This window comes from Cyanistes caeruleus, chromosome 12 (genome assembly GCF_971803275.1).
Source record: "Cyanistes caeruleus chromosome 12, bCyaCae1.hap1.1, whole genome shotgun sequence".
In the NCBI taxonomy this organism is placed as follows: Eukaryota; Metazoa; Chordata; class Aves; order Passeriformes; family Paridae; genus Cyanistes; species Cyanistes caeruleus.
The window spans coordinates 9,560,034-9,572,467 of record NC_141712.1 but is presented as its reverse complement, the minus strand read 5'-3'; the positions used below and the strand labels follow the sequence as shown (position 1 = coordinate 9,572,467).

The following is a 12,434-nucleotide window of genomic DNA, read 5'->3' as shown; positions in this document are numbered from 1 at the left end:
AAGATTTTTTATTACAATACATGCATACATGTCTGATATGTCCCCATTCATCTCATCAAATAAATATTCATGAGACTGAACATTGCCACACCTTATGCCTTTTCTTTGACTACAGAACTAACTTGTCTTTGGTCCTGTGTGTGATAGAAAATGCTACCCTGTATTGTTTGAGAAAGAAAGATCACCTCTTCCATTTCACCAGAAGTCTTTTTATCTTTAACATGGAAAAATAAACAGTACTTGCAATATTCAGTATTCAGGCACAAAATGTTGCTTTTACATATTAACAAATAAAACAGTGTCCTACTCACATCTGCATTAGGCCAGAGCTCTTTGATAACATTTTCTATTCTGTTCACCACTTCCATCCGCATTCTCTCTTCTTCAGGTCTGGGAGACATATACTTATAAAAGTCAATGATTTCTTCATGAAGACTAAGAAAGAAAAAAAACAGAAAGAAAGAACAAAAAGTCAGAAAAAAGCCCACATGCGAATAAATATCAACTATTCTAACCAAATATGCTTTTTAAGCTCCTAGTTCCTAATTTTGTTAAGGGGCAATTTTAGAGCAGCATGCAATTACAAAAAAAATCCACATTCACAACACATTGTAGCATTTAGTTCCACCTTAGCTTCTTATTGCCAACAGGTCAATATTGCCCTTGATTTGCTGAAAGCATGGAAGCAAATCTAAATCCAAGTGCCTTCAATTCACATTGAAAGTCACACTCTATTTTAACGCCAGCATAACACAGAAATAGTTCAGTCTTCAACTATGAACACAGCTGTAGCTCTGAGTACACACTTCACAAAAATTTAAACAGGAGGTTTTTAGCCAACACTTCCTAGTCAGCCCCTTGGCACCAGGCAGGGAGCTTCAGGCAGCAAGCAGTCTGTATTCAATACCACGCTTGCAAAAGTTGACAGTAATTGTGCCAGTACTACAGCTAGCAAAACTGCTTCTTTTACTGCTTATAGAAGTCACATAAACTAAAAATGTACTCTCCCCCCACAACCCCAGAAAGTAAGTAGTATACATGCAGCAGCAGTTGCTCAGAAGAGTAAGTGACTGACGGATGGTTAACCCATATATAATTTACCATATTACATGTGTTTTTCATTTGTCAGTAAGTTATGTTTAGCTTGTTTGTAAAGAGAGCTGAAATAAAAATGTCTTCATACAGTGCTACAAATTTCTGTGCTTCTGTAGTACCAGAAACACATCATCAACTTGACTAATAATGTAATTCCAGACACAGAGTAACTAAATTAATTTCATTTGTTTCCTGCAATGACCATTATAGTAATAGCTAGTTATCTTTTAAGAATGTATTGTTTCTAGTTACCAAGTACAACTGCATCTTTCATTAAAGCTCCGAAGGACCACCAGAAGAAAGCAATTTATTAAGACCAAGCCATTAGCTGAGATGTGGGATCTAATAGTTCCCTACTGCACACACACTTAAATAAATCAAATGTTAGTAACTGGAAGCTGTATACAGGTGTAAACAAAACTGATTAAAATATCTGACAGTTGTGTTTAACAGAGTCAGAGCAGGGAAAAGAAGTCAAACCACCTGTGTTAAATTCTTCCAATGCTGCAGTTTTATGAACAACAAGCTTCTCTCTCTCCATCCCCAAGTTAGGGGAACAGTCACAAAAGCCTGGCAGCTTGTGGTGGCCACCACCATGACTCTCTCTATAGATAAAGCTAAGATAAAAACTCCTCTGACAGAGAAAATATCTTACCTCCTCCTACAGCTGCTTTCTTGCTTTTCCTTGGAAGCTTACATCCTGGAGCTACTTATACCCTACATCACACTGACTACTCTGCCTTCAGCTTCTCAGCCATCTCCTGTTCTTCTACTCTACACTGCTATTCCATGTGTTAGCATTTAAACTTTCTTACCCTTATCTTCCCAGCACAAGTACTGGATTCAGGTGAGAAGTATGTGTTAAAGGACACATTGAGCACTCCAAAGACCAAGTTCACTGCCAGTCACGTGTACTGAATCACTAATTTAGTTTCCACATGCTTGACCATGAATCTAGCTTTCAAAACCAGAAGCAACAAGGAAACGGGAAAAGCCCCAATAATTAAACTCCTGAAAACAGAAATTACTTATCAACTGTAATTTGGTGAGCCAGCTTCCAGGAAGACCTGGGAGTCAGATCTGTCTTTAGGGGGTACACAGTGGGAACTGATGAAGAAACGCTGCCCCATTTCTGCCTCTGCTCCTCTGGACTAGCTGGAGCAGACTGGCTGCACCCACAAGGCACATGATTTGCCCCACAGCAGTGTTTTCAGCAAAGACTGAATGGCCACAGGAGCAACACCATGTTGTCTGAGAGCACTGAATTGCATGAAACATGCTGGGATGGTACCAAGGGAGTATCCCTAGGGAGAAATTCATGCGTGGCACAGCACAAGTCCATGCTGTCCATCAGTAGAGGGCCCAGCTGCTCCTGGGCTCACACTTTATGGGAGTTAATTGTTGCCCTGTCCCATTAGGGAACTTTGAAAGAACAAGGCAATCAGAAAATAGGTCCCCAAAGTGCACAGAGAGCCAAGCCATACAGTTGACACTGCAGTTCTCAGGGCACTGCTCTTTATTAACTCCACTGACACTCTTAATCCAGATAATTATATCAATTGGTGCATTCTTTAGAAGTGCATAAAATAATGATGTTGTCAGAACCAGATGTATTTATTTTTCTAAACATAAATAACAGATGTCTGCATTTCTTTGAATAGGATCCTTCTTATTCTTAGGTAGTCATGAAAAGCTTTGTGGCAAAACGAAAAATTATGCTACGTACAAACACACGTTACACATGCACCGAATGTTAGTAAACACTGCACAAGTAGAAAAAAAAAGAAATCTGAACTTTTTCAATGATAGAAGAAAGCCTTTAAGACTACTAGAGAGAGTTCTCATTGGCACTCTGTTGGAAATAGTACAGACATATCTGTGTTTCATCTGCTGTGAGACTGCCTGCTGCCAGGACCTCCTGCCTGCACAGAGCCATGGTGTGCAGAGGGCAGGCAGAAGCTACAGGAGCCAGAAGACAACACCTGGATCCATATTTCCCTGCCCAATAATAGGCTGCTGCCAAGAAATAAGGGAATGATTAATTAAAGCTAAGACAAACAGAAGTAGGCACACGTGAATTTCAGAGCAGTACAACATGACTTAGACGTGTGACTCCAATTAATGTGGAGTTAACTCATGCTGTATTGAAAATTAAAACTCAATGTTATTCACTCTCTTAGTCAACATCTATTATAGTCACTGTTTTTCAAAACAATTTATTAGGATTAATGGAATCTGTTTACAGAAGTCTCTAGTGAAATTTTCTATATTTAGCCAAAATGAAGATCAAAGAGACTGAGATGTTCTTTTTGGCATTGTAACAGTATTTTATTATTTAATTATTTAATACCATTACATTCATCAGTAATTTCAGATAGAAGTCCTTAAAAGGAGATTTGTTTATAGAAGGAAATTACACTGCTATAAACTTGATTTCACTATTGAAAGATATTTCATTTGGCTTTATAGTCATACTGAAGCATACCCAAAACATACTTAGGATGTTTGGAGATGGAGAGAATTCCCTGCCATACATAAGAGCATTAGTTTGTTGGTTTTTTTACAGCAAATAGGAGTGAACAAGTCAGTCCTTGTCCTGTACTTCAGGAAATCTTAATACATGGGGAAAAATAAAAATAAAATAAAATAAAAAGTTCTCTTACACTTTCTCTAAACAGGTTTAAAAACAAAGTTCTAACTGTATCAGACCTGTTTTCAAGTCTGGTAAGCTGATTCCATCAGAATGTCACAGAGAGAACAGAATTACAGAAAAGCCACTCAATTTAATTTCATGTTCACCTGAGAAGGACAGTGATGCTTCATTAAAAAATAAACTATAGCTGTGAAAGTTGTAATGACAAGAATGACTTCCCACTGCAACATCACTGAATAGCCCCACAAGGAACACAAGACTGTGAGACTCAAGTCTTTTAGGTGAAAAGTCACAGCTTTTGTGAGGTGCAAGCACTATGGAACATAGTATTTACATTACTCTCTTAGTTCAATCACAGCTTACTTTGTTTTGTAGCATAACTTGTGAGCTCTAAATGTACAACTCAGGAATCTCAAGGCCCTTTACATAAGATGTTCTGGAGTATGACTCTCGCTGCACGTCTGGCAATCAATTAAAAAATTATCACGTATGAACAAAATGTAATTTCTGTTTGACACGCAGAGCACACAGGTAATGTGGCCAAGCACATACACTTGATGTGTGCACTTCAGCTTCCTGACACCTAAACCAGCACAACTCTCTCCTGCTGCAAGTCCAGAGCTGGAACCAAGAGTGACACTAGGAGGGACATCACACTATGAAACACAACTGGAGATACTACAAGTGTCACTTCCCTGCACTCAGATCCAGATGCAGAATAAATGAGCAGCCAATTGTCCTTACAGATTGTGGCAGCTTGAAGGAAGCCAGCCTGACTGAACCAGTGCCCAGGGCTCAACAGCCACACCAGCAGCTGCCCTGTGGGATCATTCCCTCAGTCCCCACTGTCCTGAGTAGCTGAGCAGCAGAGGCCAGTCCTGGCTAAAGCAGAGCCCAGTCCTGACTAAAGCAGAGCCCAGTCCTGGCTAAAGCAGAGCCCAGTCCTGGCTAAAGCAGAGCCCAGTCCTGGCTAAAGCAGAGCAGCCAGCAAGGTCAAGATCATTCTGATCCATTTTGCTTAATCACAGGATAGCAGTTAAGTGTTCCTTTGTGTGTCAACACGCCCTATTATACTAACCAGAATAATTGGTTTTAATTGAAAAAATTTCTGCTTTGGTCATTCAGGAATTCTGCTATACTTCCACTCTCCTCTGGCTCCTCTTTATTCTTCATTTCACAGGAGAAATTATGCAGGCATGCATGTTCTAATTTCTCTCATCAGGGCGTTACCCATGGCTTCTGCTCCAACTGTTCAAAATTCTGCTCATCCATCCCAAAGAGCTTCTCTGCCTTGGGCTTATATATTCCTTTGCACATAACAGGCTATTTGCAACATCACTGAAGATAATTTAAAACAGTGGATATCTACTACACCCAAAAAAGTCGTATAGTGCTTGTACACTACAGATTGGTTTTGGCAGGATTTCTGAAGGAAGTTTCATTTGCAGAATGATGAAAATCTAAATTATTTAGCAACTCTGTGGATGGTGGGCTGAAGCAAGCAGTGAACACACAGGTGACTTTCATCTTCCCAAACTCTATACTTTAAGAATTTAAGGGGTATTTCCAATATCATCCTGCAGCACTAAATAAGCCTTTTGTATTTGAGTTTTCTTTGGATAAATAATTCCTAAAGGACAGTGTTTAATTGCCCCTATCAATTGAAGTCTTCTCTGGACTAAAAAAAAAACAAAACCAAAAAACAAAGGAAACAAAGATAAATACTGTAGAATTTCATTATTATAATTGTCTTAGGAGAAGAATGTGAAGGAGGAACCTGAGGTATTTTAGCCACTGAAAGTACCAACACTTAAGAATCCAAACTGCATCCATCCCTTCACTCCCAAAAGGAAAGCCAGTATTGCACAGGACAGAGAACAACTTCAGTTTGAAGCCTCCAAAGGTATTTTACTAAGAAAAAGATGGTACTGGTAAATTCTGCCAAAACTTCATAAATTTCATGAACTAAATAAAGCTTTTACCCCTACCATTCATCACCTACTTGGTTCTGAAATAGTTTTGAACAACAATAGTACTAAGGTAAAGACACAGAGAGCCCAATCCTCACTCTCCCCCTCACAATTGTATCAGGGAACTCAACACCTTCCTAAATTAACCTTCAATTTTAACACTGATCTTCCACAAGCTTAATACAATATCCTCTAGATTACTGCTGCCATCTACATGAGTTGAATAATGAAGTACGAACAACAGCAGACACTGTAAAGATCACAAATTATTTTCCCACCTACAAACTCAGGCAAAACCAAACAGTCCTGAAGGGAACTGTAAATATGAAGCATCTGCTGAGGTCCTTTCCCTACCACCTGGGCCTCCATAGCAGACAAATCCTTTTAATATTTGCTGGCTTAAGCTACTGAAAAAAAACACTTAACTGCATTTGCAGGTGATTTAATATGCACTTAGGTTTCATGGTGACTGACACATCAGTCCTCATAAGAAAATAAAATTATGCATAATAAAGGAAACGATTTTCAAAAGCCTCAGAGACTTTGACCATCAATTTTTATATTCTTAGTTACTGAACCATATCAATATATTTTAGGTCACATAGTATTCGTATTTTGAGACACATATGCCCTATGGGAGCTTTAAAATCCAACATCCCAAAACATATCCATAATAACAACCTGACAAAACCAGGAAAGCTTAAGGAGCTGGGTTTTTCGTATCACACGTTTTTTCTTCAGTTCACCTATCTGAATTACAGCTTCACAGACCATCTTTTCACAGTTTACCTAAAAACAGACATACAGAAAAAAACAGGTATTTCACTGCCATATGACTGATAAACATCACCAAAAATCAGGATATCCACTGTATAAACAGTTTCTTAAGGTGCAAACTCTCCAGAATTTCCCTTTGCAGACAGGCAAATGAGATTTCCATCTGTTCCCATCCATTATAGGCCAGGTGTGCGTTACCACTGCCTGGCTTCCCAGACACAGGGTCTGTTATAACAGGATTACACAAACCAACCTAATCCATCCAGGGCAAAGTTAGCCAAGCTAAATCCCCCACCTTTATCAGTCCAGGTAAAGCAGCCACTTCTGAGAGCTGTGGGGAGGCTCTGGAAGAGCCCTAAGCCCCCTCAGATGGCAAAAGGTGAAAAGAGGCCAGCAGAACTCCTTCAAAGGCCATAGCTACACCCAAAAAAACCACCTCTGGCAACCACCTCTGGTAGCTTTCAGTGTTTACCCAAGAGCAGCTTGCCCCTTCTATCTCATATTTGTTGTCTGTAATTGCAGAGTAATTTGCAGAATTGCCTTTTAGGACTAAAGGAGAGCAAAATTTCCACAAATATGTAAGTGATTTAGGAACCTGATCTTGTTTTCAGGACTAAAGTTGTTTGGGATTAATGTAACCATGCTGACACTGAGTTTTGAAAACACGGAGATAATTTGTTCACTTCCACCAATTATGATGGACTGATTATGCACATTTCTTCAAAAACTGTGGAGAGAAAAAAAAAGGCACTAAATTTACACTACAAGACCTGCACTTTCTGTCCTGTGCAAATACTTGGAAGCCTATTTCTTCCTCCCAATCAACACCCACTGCCCCCAAATCCCTCAAATTAATGCTGTTTTTTCCACTTATGTTCTGTATTTTACATTAACTTATGTTTTTAACTGCATCATAAAAGGCACTAAAATAGCACTGCATTGTGGAAACAGCACAGTGTAATAGAGACATTAAAACACTAGACAAAGAAGAAATGTGGACAGTTCCTTTTAATTATTTAAACTGGTATCTCTATCTTTCCATTTTTTTATTTTACAGACCCTTTGTTTTAATCAGCATGAGTGCTCTCTTCTTTAAACTGATTTGAACTACTTCTAACAAACATTTCCAAGTATATTCTTTAGTCAAGAAGTAATGTAACAGACTATTTTCCTACCAAGGTAAAAGTGAGCATTTTTTGTCTGTTTATAAATTTCATTGTGTGCTTTGCCTTCCTAAAACACACTTTTTCCTACAGAAACTTGTCTTTCTAGAGGGGGAAAATCCTACTGAACTTTAATTATAAATCAGATATTTGAATTAGTCCTACCAGTAAGTGATTTGAAGTGTAACTCGGCAACTAATCCACTGGCTTTTAAATCCATGCCACATGCATGCTCAGTCTTGCTCTTTATTTTTGCAGCATTTCCAGCAAAAACATCAAATGCCAACTGGAAAGACTGTTTTGAGAAATACCCTTACTTCCCACTGCTTTTTTTTTTTTTTTTAATCACATTGTACATAAAAACAATCTAGCTGAATCACTGCATGTGTGGGAATAATCTTCTATTTCTTCCCTGGAAAGTATCTACGTATCATCCCTCCTTCCAATCTCTGTAAGCAAGTGCTGTGAGAGTCTGTTGCTTCTCTTCCCTCAGGTGATGCATTTTTCTAACAGAGGAGTGGAAAAAAAAAAAAAAAAGGAACTGCTACCTCAACTGATCTGAAAGAAAACGTACTTAAAAAACAAAAGGATGAAGCAGGAGAAAAAGGTTTTGTGCAGGAAAAACAAAGTGGGAAGAGCAGCAATGGGAAGAAGTTGATTTATTTCATAATGACAAAGAGTTCAACTCTAGTAATATCAAATTATCTTGAATCACCCCATTAATTCTAACATCTCCTATAGAAGACAGCCACACGGTTTTCCTTTAGCTCACTTGCAAAACAGTGTTAGTCTGCTGGAACAGTTGCACATACAGACTATGCAGTTTGCAACATCATCATTTAAAATACAGATATATTTCTTTTCGAAGCTGTAAAGTGTAACTATTAGCATGCACTTTGTATATTCAGGAATTACAGCTTCAGGTAAATTTCCAAACATTTAAAACCACAGAGAAGTTGAAGATATCTTTTTCCTACAGTGGGGAATTAGTAACTCCTCAGCCTGCCAATTCCCTTTACTTAAAAAAGTAAAAAGACCAAACAACAGCTGGTAAGCTTGTTTTAAAATAAGAGCTTAATAAGTTAAAGTAACTATCAGTATCAACTGTACTTCATCAGTATTTCAATTAATATTAGCAAAGCTTTCCCAGTAAAATGGCAACATTAGGGTTTGTGTTAAAGCTGTAACAAAAGCTACCGCTACCAAATTGCTGTAACACGGGAATAGCCCTGAACCCCTCTGAACCAGCACAACAAGCAGGGAGTTTTAAAACAAATAAAGGTCTATCACATCAGTTCAGCAAATCACACCAGTGGTGTTACTATTAAAGCAAACCAGAAGGAAACAGCAGCTCAGGTAATCTGCCTTTCTGTCTGTCTCCATAAAGCCAGGCAGCACAGATCTTTATACAGCTCGAGTATATTGCTCTTGTTTTGTTAGTGTAGTAAATATTATCACATAAACAAACAATCTGTGACCTTCTGATAACTGGTAACACATGCTATCTGGGCAGAGGTGAGGCTAGTACACTCCCAGCAGACTGATGAGCACTGCTGGTGGATAACAGGCTTGGGAAAAACCTCCCCCTGAAAACTCTGATGGGAGCAAGAAAAGAACCTGCAGCACAGACCTTTGCCACCACATGCACAGCAGCAGGTCACTCAACAGGAAGCCTGGCAAGCCTTGCACAGGGTTTTCTCACACAGAACCAAGTGGAGAAAACTCCACTTCCACATACACAGTGGGTTCTGCCAGGCAAATAATTCTTGTTTATGACTTTATTCGACTTGAAAGATTAGTTAAATGAAAGAATGGAGAGCAATGTAATTGTTAACTCCTGTCTCCCTCCATCAGAGTAGGTTTACATTTTCAAATGTCCACTCCAAACAAGCCCACACCAGTCCCTTCCCCAGGAAGGGACATCACCACGATGCCAGGCTTACCCTGGCCACGACAAAAGGCAGTTTGAGGTGCGGGTTCCCACTGGTGGCTGGTGCTGCTGCAGATCAGTTACGCACCCTGAGCGTGCTGTGCTCGCTCCAGAAACCCTCTGCATGTCCATCTGTGCAGCAAACCTGCTTTGTAACTGCTCAGTAGGCAGGGGAACCAAGAACACAATAAACCTATGAACACCTCTCCTTCAGGAACATGGGATCAAACTAAAAATCATTTAATATAAAATTATTAACTCAAATAACTAGCCACAGTTGCAGTTCGTTAATAACTTTTCAGCTCCAAAATAGAAACATTTTCAAATTAAATCCGAAGTGCCACTATGCCATCTGGAAAGTCAATGCAGATTTCCAAGTCTTTCCAGCATCTTCTTGTATTCACAGCCTTTTGGATGGTGGGGGGTTTTTTTGTTTGTTTTGGTTTGTTTGTTTGTTTAGAGGAGGGATTTTTGCACAGCATTTTGGAGCATTCAAGTAATAAGAAACTGAGCCCCAAGTCACTTTGCTACATTTCCTATATCAGAAGTATTCAAAACTTCTTATGAAAATATCTGAAGCTAGCAGTTACAATTAAAAGCACAAGGCTGAGTTTGTAGGTTTGTCTTGGGTTGCAATGCAAGATGTAACCAAAAGTAAGTATTCTATTACCAGCTGTTAAAACCAGCTGGGGCAGTGTTCTTTATTTCTTCCACCACCCATCCTCCCACTAGAGGGAAATCTTCTGTTAATGGGCCATTGGTCTCACTGCAGGACTGATAAAATTACATCATCCCATTGGGAGATGCTCCATCCATGGGGAGGAGCCAAACATTCCTACCCGGATATAATCTGAAACTTGGAACACCACAGGCAGCCTTTGTCCTCTGGATTACCACAGGAGGACCAGACTGTTCTACACCACCACTGGACCTTCAGAGGAAAACTACACCCTTCTACAGGATCACTGCCTCAACAGAACCATGCCTGTCACTCCAGGAGAACTGCAGCCACCACTTAATGGGACTGCTACCAACACCCTGACCAACAGTGTCAGGTTGTACTCTAGCTCTGTCAGTGTGGTTTTTTGTACCACTGCATTTTTATTTTGATTTTCCTAGTAAAGAACTGTTATTCCTATTCCCATATCTTTGCCTGAGAGCCCCTTGATTTCAAGATTATAATAATTTGGAGGGGGGGGATTACATTTTTCCATTTCAAAGGAGGTTCCTGCCTTCCTTAGCAGATACCTGTCTTTTCAAACAAACACAAGGTTAAATTTCTATTCCCTGAGCAAAATGGAGAGTGACTCCAAGTTACCTGTTTTGAAACAAGTTTATCACCTGTTTATTACTTGTTACTTTGGTGATACAGTACTAATACAAGTTTAGATGCACTGTTGTCATACCTAGGCAAAATTAGAATCACAGCTGTAGTTCCCCCTCTCACAACCAAATTCTTAAAAGCAACTGCAGTGGGTATACTTTGAATGAGGAGGAATAATCACACCTACTATGGCAAAAGTATAAGGAACATTTCAGGTAACTTCACTTTGATGAATTGTTATCTTTACAGTATGGGTGTGTACAGTGAACTATGTTCAGATTAAACAAGGCAGTTTTGGGACTCATGATGTAATATTATGCTCCCTTAAAGGTACATATTAGAAACTGTTTATACTCTGATTTGTTCTCTTCTCCTCAGATACTCTTACTTGCAAGGCAGTATGCACAGGTACCAGAAACACTATGGGCTGGGAGCAGTAACACTGCAAAGTATTTTGGAAGTCAACAGCCTCCATTTGCTCTTCTTACCATCCCAGGATAGAAAGCTACAAACAAAAACAAAAAAGGACACTGCCTAAGCAGATCACAGAAAAATGTTTCCTGTGGTCACCTCAATCAGCCCAGTGATACATGCACACTTAAGAGCTTCTACATCATGAACTGCAAAAAATGCTGCTTCTTCTTCTATTGTAGGTGACAGATCTCATCCTTTCAAGTACCCAGAGAAGTTGGTCTCTGACTAACCCTGTGGGCCAAACCATGGGTTTTATTTTCTTTATTTCCCTGAAGCTTCAGCTAGTAGATCTGTCAGAAAACTACTAATATAAAAATGAGAAGAAAATACTAGACAATACTGCACTGAAATACGTCCCATGAGTCCAAATTGTTAAAAGACCAATCCATATGGAAAGACAACTTAGTAAAGATTTTGCACAGCTACCTCAATTGCTGGGACATAAAGACAGAAGAATCAGTCCATGATGGGAAAAGGGGGACTTTTAATGGTCTGACTCAGACCAAGTATCACCAAGGTGACTACAGGAACTCACTCCAGGATGGGGCATCCCTGGCATGGCACACCTGCTCACACCATCCACATGTGCATTGACACATTTGTGCACAGTCTTTCAAAAGAAGTAGCAAATGTAGAGTGAGAGGCTGTGCGGAGCTCTCAGAAACACCCTCAAGATTCATCCAACTACTTGCTGGAACCAGTCTCTAAAAATAATCTGAAGATTATGTAAAAGTGTTCTGTGTACCCAAAAAATGAGTAGAAGATGCAACAGTGACCAGTTGTAAGAGAGGTATAAGAGGGTCGCTGTGAGCTCCACAAACTGCAGAATCAACAGACACTGAAAGAGCACGTTTCAGCATGCCTGAAGCAGGTTTGCTTCAGAGGAGCAAAGGCTGAAGTGAACTATTTCAGCATATAATGTTCATTGACTTGCTGCCTACAGGCAAATACCACACTGCGCAAAAAAACAAGGGAGGAAGTTTGTTAGTATTCTTTTTTACTCCTAGGTACCTCTATGCCAGGAGCTGACACTGTTACTTACTACCAT

At 39.5% G+C, this 12,434-nt stretch overlaps 1 protein-coding gene across 1 annotated transcript in view; it reads right to left on the bottom strand.

The window, feature by feature from the left end:
- The window catches only part of TENT4B (terminal nucleotidyltransferase 4B), a 42,045-nt gene that overhangs the window by 19,882 nt on the left and 9,729 nt on the right, over window positions 1-12,434 (bottom strand). The window contains exon 2 of the mRNA XM_086847540.1: window positions 312-435. Within this exon, the coding sequence (XP_086703666.1) occupies window positions 312-435 (124 nt within the window). The remainder of the gene's footprint in view (window positions 1-311; window positions 436-12,434) is intronic.